A 15,798-nucleotide genomic window follows, 5' to 3' on the forward strand; every position below is an offset into this window, starting at 1 on the left:
CTTTTTTTTTTTCGTTTTCTTTTCTTTTTTTTTTTTTTTGAGATACAAGTAACAGAGAGCTTTATGTCAGTTTCAGGTATACTACATAGTGGTTTGACATTTACAGACGTCTGTCCCGAAAGTTATTGAAAGAATATCGACCATATTCTTTATGCTGTATAGTACATACACATGGCTTATTTATTTTACAACTGGAAGTTTGTACCTCTTAATCCCATCATCTGTTTGCCCCTGCAACCTCCTTTCTCTCTGAAAACTGCCGGTTTATTCTCTGCGTCTGTTTTCATTGTGTATGTGTTTTAACTTCCAGATAGAAGTAATATGTCGCAGTATTTGTCTTTCTCTGTCTGACTTATTTCGCTTGCAAAGTAGTCTGTAGATCCATCCATGTTGTTGCCAATGGCAGGATTTCATTTTTTTATGGATGAATGTGTGTGTGTTGCACACACACACACACACATCTACGTTACCCATTCATCTACTGATGGTTACTTTCATATCTCGGATATCGTAAATAATGCTGCAATAAACTTTAGGGTACATACATTTTCAAATTAGTGTTTTCATTTTCTTCAGGTTAATACCTAGAAGTAGAATTGCTGAATCATACAGTAGTTTTATTGATTTTTTTTAGGACGCTCCATACTGTTTTGCATAGACTTGAACCAACTTACAGTCCCACCAACAGTGCACAAAGGTTCCCTTTTCTCCACATTCTTACCAACATTTGTGAATTCTTATCTTTTTGATGATATTGATGAAAACCCAATTTGACAGGTGTGAGGTGATACTTCACTCGTGGTTTTGCTTTCTTAATTTCTCTTTTTGATACTTTTATTAGGGTATAGAAATTCACCTTTACTGTACTCACTTATTAGTTCTAATAAGAACAGTAGTCTCTAGGATTTTCTTGGTATAGTATGTCATTTGCAAACAGTGACAGTTTTACTTCTTCCATTCTAATTTGGATTTCCTTTCTTTCTTTTTCTTTTCTGGTTCCTGAGGGCTCTTTTTTTTTTCTCGGTTTTTTTGTTAATTGCCCCTACTTTGTCTTCTAGATCACTGACCCGTTTCACTAAATCTTCTGCTCTACTCTTCATTGCAGTTTCTGTATTCTTCATCTCCGTTTGTATCTTCATTGTATTTTCTGTCTCTTTCTTACAAACTTCTAACTTCTTATCCTGTTCATCCAGCACTCTCCCGAGTTCTTTTAACATCCTTATGATCATTATGTTGAATTCTTTATCGGACCGATTGCTTATTTCTTCTTGATTTAGCTCGTTTTCTGAGGTCGTGCCCTGTTCCTTCATTTGGAACATAGTCCTCTCTCTCACCGTGTTTGCACGACTCCCTGTGTTTGTTTCTGTTTTCAGAGCCAGAAGTTCTGGGGGCTTATCCTCCTAGTGCGGGATCCTCAGGCTTGGGAACCCAGTGTGGGCCTTGGACCTTTTGGAGAGGACCTTTATGATTGTGATATTGCTGTTATTTCTGGGTTGCTGTCCCTGGGGTGCGGGTCCTGAATCACTGCAGAAATATTCTGGGAATGAAGCTAATCTCCTAAGCCCACTTAGAAATACCTTGGAGAAGAATCACGGAGCTCCTCCACTCTGGCTTTCCTTTCTCTTCTTATGGTGCTCTGGCCAGTTTGCCCCTATCTACCTGAGTTGTGGTCCTTAAAGAACACCTTTCAATTAGCTAAGCATAATTACCCCATATCTAAATCATGATTCCCTTGTATTTCTTAAGTTGTTTTAAAACTTACTAGCTTACTAGCTTTTGTCATAGTCATCATCAGCGTGTGCTCTTAGGAAGGTTATGGCTTCTGTTCTCCACTGAAGTGCTCCTCAGCAGAAATCCTCCACATCTTTTTCAGAAGTCTCTAATGACAAGTTTACACTAGGAGAGCTTCAGTTACCCAGTTTCCCTCTTGTCCTCAAAGCTCTCAGGTGACTACCAACTAATAGCATGCTTTCACCCCAGATCGTGACCTTCTGGCATACAGCATTCGGAGACATGGTTACCAGCAAATCTTGTGGCCAGGAAACTTACATAACTGAAGGCTTGATTTTGGATTTTGCTCTGAAGTTCAGTTTTGTTCCACCAAAAGTAATTAACATAAGCTTCTGGAAGGCAGAAGCCAGGTCTTATCCTTCTTCTGTTTGCTCTTTTGTGCTCACGTAGGGGTAGGCAGTTCAAAGAGAGACTCAGCAAATGTACCATCAGAGACTGATGCTCAGGAACTCAACCTGTAGCAACACTGCACCTGAGCAAGGTTTCGGTTGTGCCACGCCTAGGGACTAGCAGGTGGCATCCATAGAGGTTACCCTCCTACTTGAAGATTGGCCCTGGTCAAGTTGTTCATTTGTTCAGCATTTACTGGGCACCTTCAATGAGCTGGGCTCTCAGAGCTGAGGAGAAAGAACGCAAACCTGCCACTCCACGATGTCAGGTTGTAATAGGGGAAAAGACACTTTCATCGATAATGACTGCACGATGTGGTAGGTTGCTGAGGGAGATCACGTCCATACGTAAGGCTGTAGTTCCATTAGAGTCACTGAGGAAGAAGCCACGCACGCCCTGGGGAATTAAAGACATGTCAGTTGTTTCCCCACTCACTTTTTTTACTTAAAGGAAAAGGCTCACGAGGCAGTGGAGAATGTAGGTTCGGTCATACCTGGGGTGAGATGCAGTTTCTGCCCCTTAGTGGCTCTAGAGCAAAACTCTCCAGTCTCTATTTCCTCATATACGAGATGGAGGTCTGATAAGGCAGATGGGAGAATTAAACTAAGACAATGTTTGTAACGTATTTAGGACGGAGTAGGTAATGTTATGTTATACGTGCTTTGTGCTATCTTTACAGTCAATTACCTACCCTCCAAAGCTCTGTTATTTTGGACTGTCAGTCAACAATATGTAAACTTTAAAAAGGAAATGAGAAATAAGTACGGTAAATCAAGTACAAAACCAGAAGAAAGGAAAATGAATACTTCCAGCGGAACTTGGCACTGGACAAGGTTGCTTCTTGCCTAGGTTGCTCCCCCTCCCCCATGGGCCCAGGCCCAGGGTGATCAGAGCACCCTGGAGCAGAGGTAGCCCCTTCCGGAGACCCCCAAAATGAAGAAGTCCCAAGGACTAGGATGCATGAAGTGTGAAGTGAGGCTTCATCTGAAAATAGCTTATTTATTTTAAATTAACTTTCTTTCATGAAAAGGAACTGTCGGACAAATCAGATTACTCAATAGGTAACATTTAAAACAATATTGTGAGTGGGATGAATAATCCAGTGATAGTTCTAGATACAGATAATACTATGTATGCAAGTATGTAGATGGAACATAGTGTGACCTGAAAAATAATTTCAGATTAGAAACTGGCTGAAACGAAAGACAGGTATGATTCATGAGAAAAGCTTATAAAAAATTGTTTCATTAAATGGGAAAAAAGCAACCATATAGAAATGTTATATATGATTTCATATATGAAAGTATAACCAAATTACTAAAATGAATATTGAAAGCAAAGGGTTCCTTGTTCCCATGTTAGTATCTTTCTGTAGACTATATAATCCAGTCAGAGCCACAGGAGCCATCAATTCTCACTTCACTTTTGCTTCTCTCTCATTCCCACTCAGTGCTTGAAGTATTTGGTATTTTTTAATCCTTCCTCCAATCCACTTCTGCCTTGGGTTACTGTTGTCTTTCACCTGCCACCTCTTATGGTGCTGTCTCTCCTGGGGGTTCTGGTGGTGGGGCCTCGGGTGGTGGGGCCTCGGGTGGTGGGGCCTCAGGTGGAGGGGCCTCCGGTGGTGGGGCCTCCGGTGGTGGGGCCTCCGGTGGTGGGGCCTCTGGTGGTGCGGCCTCTGGTTGTGGGGCCTCGGGCGGTGGGGCTTCAGGTGGTGGAGCCTCTTCCGGTTGGGGGGCCACTTCTGGTGGAGGGGCCTCTTCTGGTGGAGGGGCTGCTTCTGAGCCCTCCTCTGGTACGTCCTCTTGTATCCCCACTGGTAGGAATTCCATTATGAATACTTCACTACTGGTTTCCTCTGAACTGTCCTCTGAAGTGCGGCCTGGGGTCTGTACTGACTCAAGTCCAGTCCTGATGCTAATGCAAAATATTGCAATTAACAAAAATAGTAAAAGAAATGCAGGGAGTATGAAAATTATCTTGCTTATCTTTCCAAAGTCAACACTACGATGCATAGGACTGTCACTTACATCTCCACTTTGAATTTCAATTAGTGCAGTAGGCGGACCACTGTCCACACTACCACCATTTCCTGGATCTCTGCAGTTAGGAGGCGCATAGCCAGCCTCACAGTGGCAGTGCCTTAAATTGTTGCAAACTCCTTTCCCGTTACACAATTCCATTGGTTCACAGTTGTACATAAGTACAGAATTATCAGTGCAGAGGTGATTCATGCAGACTTTGTGTGGGGCACAAAGAGTGCCAGTGTGCACGTCTCCGTCATCCGGGATATCAGTAATGTTATAGGCATCCATGCTCCAGCAGAAGTCATTTTTGTGAGGAATCTGCATCAGTGTATGACTTGGTTTGATTGGTGGTAACTGTCTAACATTTGTGCATATAAGTTTCCCACAAAATACATCATCATCTGCACACTTCAAATATGTTAACTTAGGCGAGTTTGTAATACCACAGTTTCCAAACCGGTCCCCTTTGCTGTTCCTTGAAATGTAACAGTTTTCTGGGGCAGACCTTGCAGAGAACCCAAATATATCCATGCACTGATTATCAGGGTTCTTACACCGGCCTCCAGCACAATAGTAGATTCTCTCACACAGTGTACCGTCTTGCTTGTAGCTGTCTTGAGGGCATTCTCCAGAGGAACCATCACAATACTCTGGGAGGTCACACTCTCCCAAAGCAGGGCGGCACATGAATCCCCTAGGTTGCAGTTGGCATTTAACACAGCACAGCCCATCACTACACTCTGCCTGCTCCATCAGCCTGCATGTTTGGTCACAGCACGGGTGATTGTCACACTCAGAACCACAGTCACACTGCTCACCATATTCTACCACACCATTTCCACACTGGGCGTCCCTGCGTAAGCGGCCTTTGTGCCCAGGCTTGTTAAACAGGCAGGCCCCTTTGTGTTCCCGGAGGAACCGGTAGAAGTCGTCAGAGCTGCAGTTGCTGAAGCCACTTCCTTTGGTGATATTTTCATGCATGAGGCAAAAGTGTTCACCTTTACAAATGCAGGCCGAATGGTCGTGCTGAATCCCCAAGTTGTGCCCAAGCTCATGGACCATGAGTGCTGCAAACAGGAGGACATCTTCGTGATGGAAGGACTCAACAGCTGCTGCAAAAGCACTTGAACAGGCGCCACTGAGAAAGGCCTGTCCCATATCCTCTTTAGGATGGTGTCCAACAATCATGTGGGCAACATCATGCTTCACACGATGGAAGAGCTGCTCGTGTCTCCAGCTATTGAAATTCCTGAGTGCAACTTGCAGGTCCACTGGGACGCCTATGAGGTCCCCCTCGGTCCAAATCTCCATTCCAACCAGCACCACCTCTGTGTTGATTCCCCTGGTGAAGCTGTTGGCCAGAGCAATGATGTCCATTACTCTCTGGACTGTCTCATTGACGTCACTGCCCCACATCTGGAACCGCTGGTTGTTGACCACGACGAACATCTCCACGTACTTGGTGTGTGACCACAAGTAGGACGGCACCTGCAGACCGCGAGGCCTGCTGCTGTCTCGTTGCCGGCTGGTCGGTGCCACTTGGCTGTCCTTGGAAGTGACACTGCAGGAGACACGAGCTTCGTGTGCCATGATGTACAACACATGCTCAAACCGTTTTGAAGAGTGCATGGGCTCAATGCCATAGGATTTTTCCTCCTTAATCAGGATGCCCCTGAGGCCTGAACAGGTGTTGACGGAAACAAAAGAACCTGGGACTCCTTCTATGTAGCCTTCGTAGTGACAGTCACGTGCGACGAAAGGCATTTCTTGCCCCAGGATGCCGCTGTGGTAGCTGAAGACTGGAAAGCTGTTGAGAAAGTAGTCTCTCTTCACCGTCAGGTGTATCAGCTGCTTCTGGCCCTGCATAAACAGCATATAGGACACCTTTTCCACTGGGCCTTCCCTTCCCTCCACTGTCAGACTCTTGGGGATGACTATTTCATAGGAAGAGTAATATACTGATCCCAGGTCACCGTACAGGCTTGGCAGGAAAACCAATACCAAGAGCAGCAGCATCCCGAACCTGACATGTGAAGTTCCTGGCTTTGGCGTCAGGCTCAAGTCCCTTTTCTGCTGAGCCAAAGCATGAAACTGTACCTTACCCCCTTTCAAGGCCACTTGTCTTTTCCATGGAGAAGGCAGTACAGAGGCAGAGTCTCTCACGGAGTCTGCCACTGACATGGTCTTAGGGAATCAGTTGATGATGCAGGGGCCGTGCCCAGCAACAGGAGCTCTCCCTGGCATGCTGAGACTGGAGACTCAGGTCTCTGCCCCAGATCTATGCTGGCTCCCTTATGGGTGGGTGCTGCCCAGCTCTTACAGACTTCAGAGCTGTGTTTCTGTTCTTGCTCTTCTCTCTTGGCCTTTGGCAGTTTCCTTATTTTATGGCTTCCTTCCAACAGCAACAGTTTTAATGCTCCTTGGCTAAGTTCTGTTTACCCTCATAGAGAGAGATACCAAGTAGAAAGCCTGTATTGATTCAGCCAGTACTGCTACTCAGGCAGAATATCCTTAGCTTGGCCCAGGCCACACTACTCCTGATAGCCGTTAATTTGCTCATTCTTTGAAACCCAACATTCTGGCAGGAGATCGGGGGGAGGGGACAGGGATTCCTTGGGGATCTCTGAGCAGGACAAAGTTCTCTGTTGCCCATTGCCTCTTTTCCCTATTTCTGTAGTATTGAGAATATTATTTCCCAGTCCAACCCTCCTTTATCATGGTCTGGTTTTCCCCTTTAATTCAAGAAAACTTCTATGTGGATACACAAATTCTCCCTCATTAACTTTTGTTCATACTAGATGAGTTTAGACATTTTGTATCTGCATATTAACGTAATTTTTCTCTAATAAGAAGCTTTCCTAATGCACAGACATATTAAGTGTTAAATGAAATGAGCTCAGTTTCACCATGAGGGCTTACAAGTATCTCAAATCCAAGTTCAGTTCCTTCCAACTGCCCCATCATACAAACAAAGTCCAGAGTAAAAAGAAACTCTGATTGACCAGGTATCTAGTTATCATTTCATCGAGAAAATTAGAATGGACTATATAAGAACTTTTTAAAGACTTCGCTTTTGTAACTAAAATTGGACTGTAATGTCTATAGAAGTCCTCAGATTTGGTTTTGGTGTCGATCTCCTGGTGTATTTAGCAATACAATTTTAAAAGGAAAAAAAGGGGGGAAATGCGCTATCTATCCACATTCCCAGTCAGGTATTCATTCTCCTTTATATACTGAGATGAACTAAACAAAGACTCTACCTCTTTTATCTTTTCATAAAAATAATTTTATATTAGGTCAGATATTTACAACATAATATCTTCAAAATAAGGGTTATGACTAAGTACCACACAATGGAGAAATGCCCTTTCTAATTCAAAAAGGATTAGTACATTACTATCAGATCTCAGATATGAGCACGAAAGCAGATCAACTCATTAACTATGTCCAATTAATGTCACTTAATTTCCTAATACAGATGATAAAATTTATCATCTGCATCCAGCAAGGAAATTCATACTGTCATATCACAAACCCATTAAAAAAAGTAGAGGAGAAATGGTGAAATGATTTCTAGCTGGGTTTCTTTTCTCCTTATATTTTATATAATAAGAAAGCTTCTTAAAGTTAGCTAATTTGGAAATTATAACATTTAAGATATTCCCCTGTGTCTTAACCAAAGAGGCAGGGCAAATCAGGTTAAGTCATTTTGGGGGATAAAAGAATCAAATCAATAATGAAAGACCACTTCTATTTTTTAAATAAATAAAAATATAATTAAAATTAAATATCCAATTTTCCAGTTCTCAAATTGAAACACATTTTTAAAATAAATACACGTGCACGCAAGCATTCACACACAAAATCTGATTTAAATCATTTGACTCCTACTTTAACCAATAAATTCCTTCAACTTATTATATCTCAAATGAATACAAAAACAAAACTCTTTTTACAAAGCAGTTCCTCCTATGTATATGTTTCAAACAATTTCTGACAGATGTTCTCCTATGCTTATACAATACATTAGCCAGAAAAATACAAAAGTTGTTTCACATCAAGCAGATTAATAACTATGGTAAAGTCTTAAGGTATCTGAGTGATAAGTAATGGTTTCAGTGAGCAGAAGATTAGCAAATCATGTAGGAAAACTGGAGACTCCAACCCCCTGCCTCTGAGAACTGTTCTAATAATGTGAACTTTCTGCAGGTACAGGCATTAGAAAGACAGGCCAAAAGAGACAAGGATGATTTTGTTTCACTTCCAGTACATGCGAATTTTGCTTTATTAGTAAACCTGACTAGTAATTTTCAAGCAGAATTTGCTACTGGCCTACAAACAAACTCTATAAACAGAATTCCTCTTTAAAGATCAAACAATGCTGAGTCTTTTGGGAGTTACTGTCAAGGAGCTCTGTGTACGATCGGACCCACTTTTGAGTTACAACAGCTGGAGCATCCTCCAGGGTATTCACAAACTTTCAGCATGGACCTGTCTAGACACAGCACTCATTTTGGAGGCCAGATTAATTCAGCCTGAAGGGACTAAAACAAGAGAAAATGCTGCTCAGCGTAAAAGGAAGCCTCATTTGGATACCTTTTTAGATCATGCCTAAAATTCGCCACATAGTGAAGGAAAAAAATCATCCTGAGCCTTTAGAAGACGCCCAGATAACAAATTTGATAAGTTAACGGTAGACTGGCATGCTAGAAGGTTCCTCTGAAGAAAAAGAAGAGTAACAAAGTTAATTACTGCCTTCCTCTCCCCGGCAGATACTGAAACTCTGCTCTAAGATAAGAAAAACAACAGGTATTTAGTTGTTCCAGCGCAGAGTTTTTCCTGATTACAAGAAGTGATTTGTAACAGAATAATTCAACCCTTAATTCAACTCTCAGCTAAGTTTTCTGGTTAGTAAATAAGAAAACATTGTTTTTCTCTGTTGCCTAACTCTTTAAGTTTTGCTATGTTTAAAAATACTGAATTCTCCTTACAGGGTATCCATTTATAACAGTTATCAGTCACCTAAGATTAGTGAATCTTACCTCAAAAAATGCATTGAATTACCAATTCTCTATGATAAAAAGGAATCAACGTAATAAGGTGGTTTGGATAAGATACTTTGTGTTTTTATCACATATTCCCACAGTCATTCACACGCAAGGGGCATACTAACCAAATGTCACCATGAAAACATATTCAGCAAAGTGGAGGAGTAAGAAAAGAAGTGAGCTCTGTGGGGTCGATTTTGATTGAAGAGAATGTGATAAGACAGAACTGAATAACTGAGCCTACTGATCCTTTTCCTCTCCTCTGTGAACCGGAGGTTGCCTATTAGCTCTTCTATTTACCTACACAGAACCAACAACTAAGAACTGCTAAAAATAAATAAATAACAATGGTTTGTTATGAAAGCCCATAAGCACAATAGCAAACTAGAAAAACATCCAGCCTTGTTTTCCATTCAAATAGCTGATCTCTGGGTCAGAACCATGCTTCCTGAAAATGAAGGGTACTGAACAAAATAAATGCAGCCCAGGGGATGCTAACATGAAACCTAGGCAGAAACATTAAGAGAAAAAAGGTAGCTTTAAGAGCAAATAACCTGGACCATCTTAGATGCTAATCCAATAGTCCAGCTTTTATATGTAACTTTCTCAGAAAAATCATCCCAAAGAGGATCCAGAAGAAACGGGAAAGGAAATAAGAAGTAATGGAGTTGGTGAGGCCTACAGGAAAGGGTGCAGACAGAGCAGGACTTCGCAGGGTGGAGGGAGCAGGGGGGAAGCTGAAGCTCTAGTTACATATGAAAAGAATAAACTCAATAGAGAATCCCATTAGACTTAAGAAATGTACCAATACCTTTCAACAAATATGACAAAAAAGAAATGTTAGCACTTTTCTCTAGGGAATAATGGATAACAGAAATAGGGCTCACCTCCCTGCCTCTTCCATCATGGTAGCGGACATCCTGTGAGTTCCAGCAGGCAGTCTGCAACATGGATCCAAAAACATTTCTTCACACCAGAGCTAATTCCACTGATAGTGCAGAAAGTAAATACACAGGGCAATAGAAGCCAGATTCCACAGTACTCAATTCAACTGTTTACTAAGCAGAAAGGTCAATATAATTGGTCCTTTGCCTACCACTGGCGAGTGGTTTTTTGTATACTTTATTACAAATAAAACATCTTGCTTGACAATGCCATCTGTTATCTTTACAAACATATGACTAAACAATCCTGAAGTAATAGTACATCTCTAGGAACTGGGCTTTTCTTAAAAAACAAACAGATGAACTATACTATTAGTAAATCCTGTATCTAAATTTATACAGCATCTTTAAGCAATGTGGAAATGTAATTATGATTCATTAATTTACATAAAAATTACTTTATACATTAATGAATAATTTTTCAAATTGTTAAAAAACAAAGTCTGAAGCTGTCATTATTGGGATTCGTGAGATGTAGTTTGCTCTTCTATCACTTGCTTCACGATTTCTGCCAGTTTTAGTCGATCTACTTTATCTGTGAATCCACGACCTGAAATCCAAGAAAGGAAAAGGTCAGTCTCCAAACTGCTTGGGAGGTGATAAGATTCTTGATAAGGACCCAATAAGGTACACCTTACCAGTGTCAAATTCACCCTCACCAATGGAGGAACCATCCCCAACACTGATCAAAAGCAGTTCAGATCCCCCATTTTTCAGGTAGCAATTGAGCAGTTCATTAACCTGGCAGTAAAAATCCAATATTCAGTACAATAGCACAGAAGGAAACCATGAAGAGGGAGAAGTTCTTTGTAACACATATAGGTACAACAGACTCATATCTGGACTATTTAAAGAACTTCTATACATCTGTAAGAGAACTACAACTCAACAGAAAAATGGGTAAAAGAATAGGCCCTTCACAAAATCTGAATGACCAATAAACGTTAAAAAGTGCTTGAACTCCTAAGTCATCAGGGAAAGGCTAAGTAAAACAACACTGACTGCAGTAACAGTGGTACTTACTAACTAGAATGACTAAAATAAAAAAGACAGACAACAGCAAGTGTTGGTGTAGAGTAACTAGAACCCTCAAACACTGCTAGTGGAAGTATCAATCCGTACAACCACTTTGGAAAACTGAGTGTCTACTAAAGCCACGCAGATGACTATCCCCACAAACCAGCAACTGCAAGCCTAGATACATGAATTGAGTTCATCAAAATATTCACCCAAAGATACACACATGAGAGTGTTCACAGCAGCACTTTCCTTAATTACAAAAACCTGGAAACAACCCACATATCTGTTCAACAGTGGAATGGATAAACATAAATATTAAAAATTTTTGTATACATAGAAAAAAATGTATATATAGAGAGAGAAAGAACATACCTATATTTATATGCATACACATATATATATAATGTGAATGACTTGCTGCTACACACAGCATAGTTGACTCTCACAAATATAATGTTGACTAAAAGAAGCGAGACACAGAAGAATGCAGACTTGCCCGATTCCATTTACATAAAATATAAAACCAGGCAGAAGTAATATATGGTGCTAGAAATCAGGATCGTGATTACCCTTGTGGAGAGGGAGCTAGTAGTTAGAAGAGGGCACATGTTCCACTACATGTTCTAGGTGCTGGGTACAGGGAAGTGTTCACTTTGAAAGTTCACTGAAGTGCACACTTCAAATGTGATCGCTTTTCTGTACTGATATTTCAAAATCTTAAAAAAATAAAAACCCCAGGGACGCTAATCTCTTCCAAGTATGGGCATGGCCAGGCTAGAGCTCTGCATTTATCTCATGTCCAAGAACCAACCCAGGCAATGGGTTTGCTCCCTTACCTGAGCATCCTAGAACTTAAGTCTAGTTTAATCTGCTAAAGTAGAAAGACATTAGAAAAACAGCTTAAAAAGTACACCTCTACCTTGTTTGCCTATGGGGAAAAAATTCAGTAAGCAGCAGATCTGGCACTCTCTACTCTTTAGTGAAATAGGTCTTCTCTAAGCTGAACTCTAAGATCAGCAGGGTGGACTCTGTGGTACTTTGCCCTCTTTCTCCCCTTCAGAGTACACTGCTCCTTAATGACCTGGTGAACAGCTCAGGGATCTGGATGCAGTTCTGAGATCTGACGGGTTTTTTTTCCCAAGTGGCATGTGGCAGGGACCCTGCAGCAATGAATCTGCAACACATAATTTACTTGAACTCTGGAAAAACAAGCAAAATATCCAGATATGCCTGGGCAATTAGTGAAGGGCTAGCCTCCTACCCAACAACATTTCACTCACTCTCTAGCCCCACCTCCCCTGAAAACAGCCCCAGCTCAGCCCCGAGAGATCCTGCATGTTCTAAACACAGTTGCTTCTCTGCATTCCTGAGGAAAGGCATAATCAAGGCTCCTACCATTCCAGCTGAAGCTTTGCAGGGTATCTCTTAGGAGTTTGCATTCCCGGTTATACTTCCAAGCTTCCTGCACTACTTCATTCAGCTTCTCATCTTCATTCTCTCCTATTGATAAAGATGAAGAAGAAGTTGTGTTTTCCTGCAGCATCAGGGGGTTTTAGTGTCAGATATGGAAGGATACGATGTCCAGTTTGCTGAGAAGTGACAGTTAAAGGTGCAAGCTTTACCAGACACTGTCGTTGCTGCGAGTCCCTACAGTACAGGTAGACCGCTTCTGGTCTCTGAACGCCTCTGCTCTGAAAGCCCCACACAAATCCTCTGAATCCCCCAGTCTTAGCACTGAGGGATGGGAAATAGGCAATATCAGACTACTGCTGAGCACAAGTGCCTGGTTAACCTAAGAGACCAAGAGAGGGAGGGAGAACAAGGCTGAGTGGGCTACCTTCTTTCTCCTAAGCTCGTTTCTTCCTTTAGAAGGCTACCTGAGGCACTCTGTGAGTTCTCTTAAAACCCAAGGACTCTAGGAAGACCGGTCAGTTCAACAGTTTTCCAGCCTGCTACTTGAAGCATCTCATTCATCTGCTGAGCAAAGCTCATCACACCCCATTAAGTGGAGAGAGAGCATACTGAAAGCTCTCACTTAAAAGGACTCATGTATAAGTCACACTCTGCTCATGAGACAAGTAGCAGCAGGGGCCAGTTCTGGACTTGGGAGGTCTTCTCTTTATATTCACAAGTCAATGGCAGCCTTGTACTATAAAGGCTCCGGAAATGATGTTTCCCGACCTGCCTGACCTTCCCACCCTAACCTTGACCCTGTCCACATCTTCCATTCTCCAGCCTCTATCCTGTGACCTCGTTAACAAAGTAAGAAAACAAAAAATTACATGCTGTGCCCAACACTGGCAATTAAACCCAAACTAGAAATTTCACAGAAAACCAAAGGAGGAGAAGAACTTAACCACACTTCTGAGTTCCCACTGTCCACTCTTTTCAGTGGGCACAGGCTAATTTATATAATGTACTTAATCTCTTTTAACACAAAGATGAAACAGACAATTTCAAACTAAACCACTCCTTAAGTCATGTGCACATGCACACACACACAGACACACACAGACCATTCGTAAATGATGTAACCTTTACCAGCCTGGGGGAGAATACACTGAGCAATCACATCTCGGAGCTTTTCCAAGGCAACATTTGAATCCTCAGCTCCATTTTCACGGTCGTGGATATAAACACCATCCTTTGGCTTGGTGCTTTAAAAATATGGGAAAGAGATAATAACAAGGTGAGACTGAACAAATATTAATGCTAGACATAAGGCAACCGATTTTTCAGATAAATAACTATAGAGTATCTCCAACTTCTGATGCTATTTAAAGAACTTACCCTTTCCACCTTCTTACAAGGCAGAAAAAGGGCAGACCCCTGACTGACCTTTCAGAACCCTGCACTCAGTCACACCAGCCATGAGGAAGAATCAAAGAAATAAGCTCAGTTACCCAAGTAATTTCCTCTTCCTTAGAATGGGGTTGTTCACAGAGTGCAGGGGTTTGAGGCTGACTTTCAGATCCTGGATTCGCATGTTGGCCAACTGTTCCGCATGGGCCTGCTGGATTCCTGCAACCACCGCCTGAATGCAAACACTGTCATCAGTTTCTCACAGTCATTTCTGGGCACCTAAAAAGCTAATCTAAGAGAGTGGGGAGGAGAATCTCAAAGAACTAAGAAGGCAATTTCACTATTATGCTGGGTATACAAAGTCTGATTAGGCAGAGGACTCTTCCCCATGGAGCAGCAGGGCCCAGGGAATACCAGGCAAGCCAAGGGCCACACAACAGCTGGCCCTTCTTCCCTGCGGGGAGACAGAAATGCAAGTAAGAAATACTCACATGGCTCATGCTCAGTTGTTGGCAAGGGCAAATGTAAAGAGAGGCATACATGTACATCAGGGGAAAGGCTGGCAGGCTACTGCCTGAAAAGCCTCCCTGACTAGCATTTATTTACTGCCCCCGTGGTGTAGACAGTCACCTCAGCCCTGATGGCTCAGAACCCCAGCCATTTCACATGTTGAGCACAGCAGCCCCTCAAAAAATGATCTAAAATCCAGTCAATTAATTTACAGTGAGAAATAACTGTCATGAATCTAGCACTCTTCAAGTCTGTCTTTATGACCAGTGCATTCTCTCACTATGGGCGGACCAATGCGGGAAGGCAGAGAATCAGCAGAAAGCTTTGTAAGAACAAGAAGATCTCATTTTTGTATTTTTTAAAAAAGGGCAAATTCTGTGTGTCCCTAGAAAAGTGTGTCTGTGTCTCCCTAGAAAAAAATCAGGAAGGATACATGAAACCATAGATCACCTCACCTCTGAAGGGTGAGATTGAGACAGGAGAATGAAAGGGAACTTTGGCCTTTATTTTATATACTTCTGTATTATTGGAATTTCAACAGCAAAATTTGACAGTTCAAAAAAGTTGTTCCTTAGTGAGCATGCAGTTAGATCTGGAACAGTTGGAACTCACTTAAGGGAACCATAGTAACTGGCCCTGGCTACATACATGCCCCTGGACCCTTGCATCTATCTCCCCCTCATCAGCAATGGCCCAATCAAAAAAGATAGGAACAGCTCAAGGTCGTGAGCACAGGCTCCATCTTCTAGGCACAGCTTAGATGGACAATATTCAGCTTCTGCGTATGTGGCCATTTTTCCTACACTCCCAAGTTGACCAGCCTGCATCTTGACCATATCAATTCTTTAAAAATACGAATGTACTGTCACACTACAGTTTCACTCTATAGGCCTAGGAGCTACCTGTCCTCATTAAGAAGATTATGCATATCCATACTTGGCTTCATTATGCACTAGTCTTAAAAGTAACTCCAGAAGTCAGTCAGTCTTCTTCATTTCCAGGATCTTGAGGAAACCCACACTGTAACCCTCAAGTGCTGACAAACATAGGATATAAGTAATCCTTTGTTATTTCGGACTGAACAAACCATTTCTGGACTACTGGACATATCTGAAATAGGAAGACAACTGCACACAAATCAGAGATAACAGAAAACTCTGTTCCTTCTAACTCTCCTCTCCTTTCTCTCCCATAGTCTTAGCATCCTTTCTTCCTATTCACTTACTCCTTCTCCCACTTCAACTCCATCCCTTCTAAGTGGGTAAC

At 42.0% G+C, this 15,798-nt stretch overlaps 2 protein-coding genes across 3 annotated transcripts in view; both read right to left on the reverse strand.

Annotated features, from left to right (window-relative positions):
• Positions 1 to 3,160: 3,160 nt before the first annotated feature.
• Positions 3,161 to 7,295, reverse strand: LOC102531129 (disintegrin and metalloproteinase domain-containing protein 1a-like). Its single transcript, XM_072953136.1, has one exon. The coding sequence runs from the start codon at positions 6,387 to 6,389 to the stop codon at positions 3,714 to 3,716; it is 2,676 nt and encodes an 891-aa protein (XP_072809237.1). The 5' UTR covers positions 6,390 to 7,295; the 3' UTR covers positions 3,161 to 3,713.
• Positions 7,296 to 8,060: 765 nt separating this feature from the next.
• The window catches only part of MAPKAPK5 (MAPK activated protein kinase 5), a 34,769-nt gene continuing 27,031 nt past the window's right edge, over positions 8,061 to 15,798 (reverse strand). Inside the window, exons 11-14 of one of the 2 annotated variants that reach the window (XM_031670060.2) lie at positions 14,124 to 14,254; positions 13,756 to 13,877; positions 12,616 to 12,720; positions 8,061 to 10,750 (exon numbers count right to left, since the gene is read on the reverse strand). In XM_031670060.2, the coding sequence (XP_031525920.1) occupies positions 10,656 to 10,750; positions 12,616 to 12,720; positions 13,756 to 13,877; positions 14,124 to 14,254 (453 nt within the window). In that variant the 3' untranslated portion in view covers positions 8,061 to 10,655. The remainder of the gene's footprint in view (positions 10,751 to 12,615; positions 12,721 to 13,755; positions 13,878 to 14,123; positions 14,255 to 15,798) is intronic. The other variant, XM_006204834.3, reaches the window with a different exon arrangement.

The sequence above is a fragment of the Vicugna pacos genome, chromosome 32 (assembly GCF_048564905.1).
Source record: "Vicugna pacos chromosome 32, VicPac4, whole genome shotgun sequence".
Classification (NCBI taxonomy): domain Eukaryota; kingdom Metazoa; phylum Chordata; class Mammalia; order Artiodactyla; family Camelidae; genus Vicugna; species Vicugna pacos.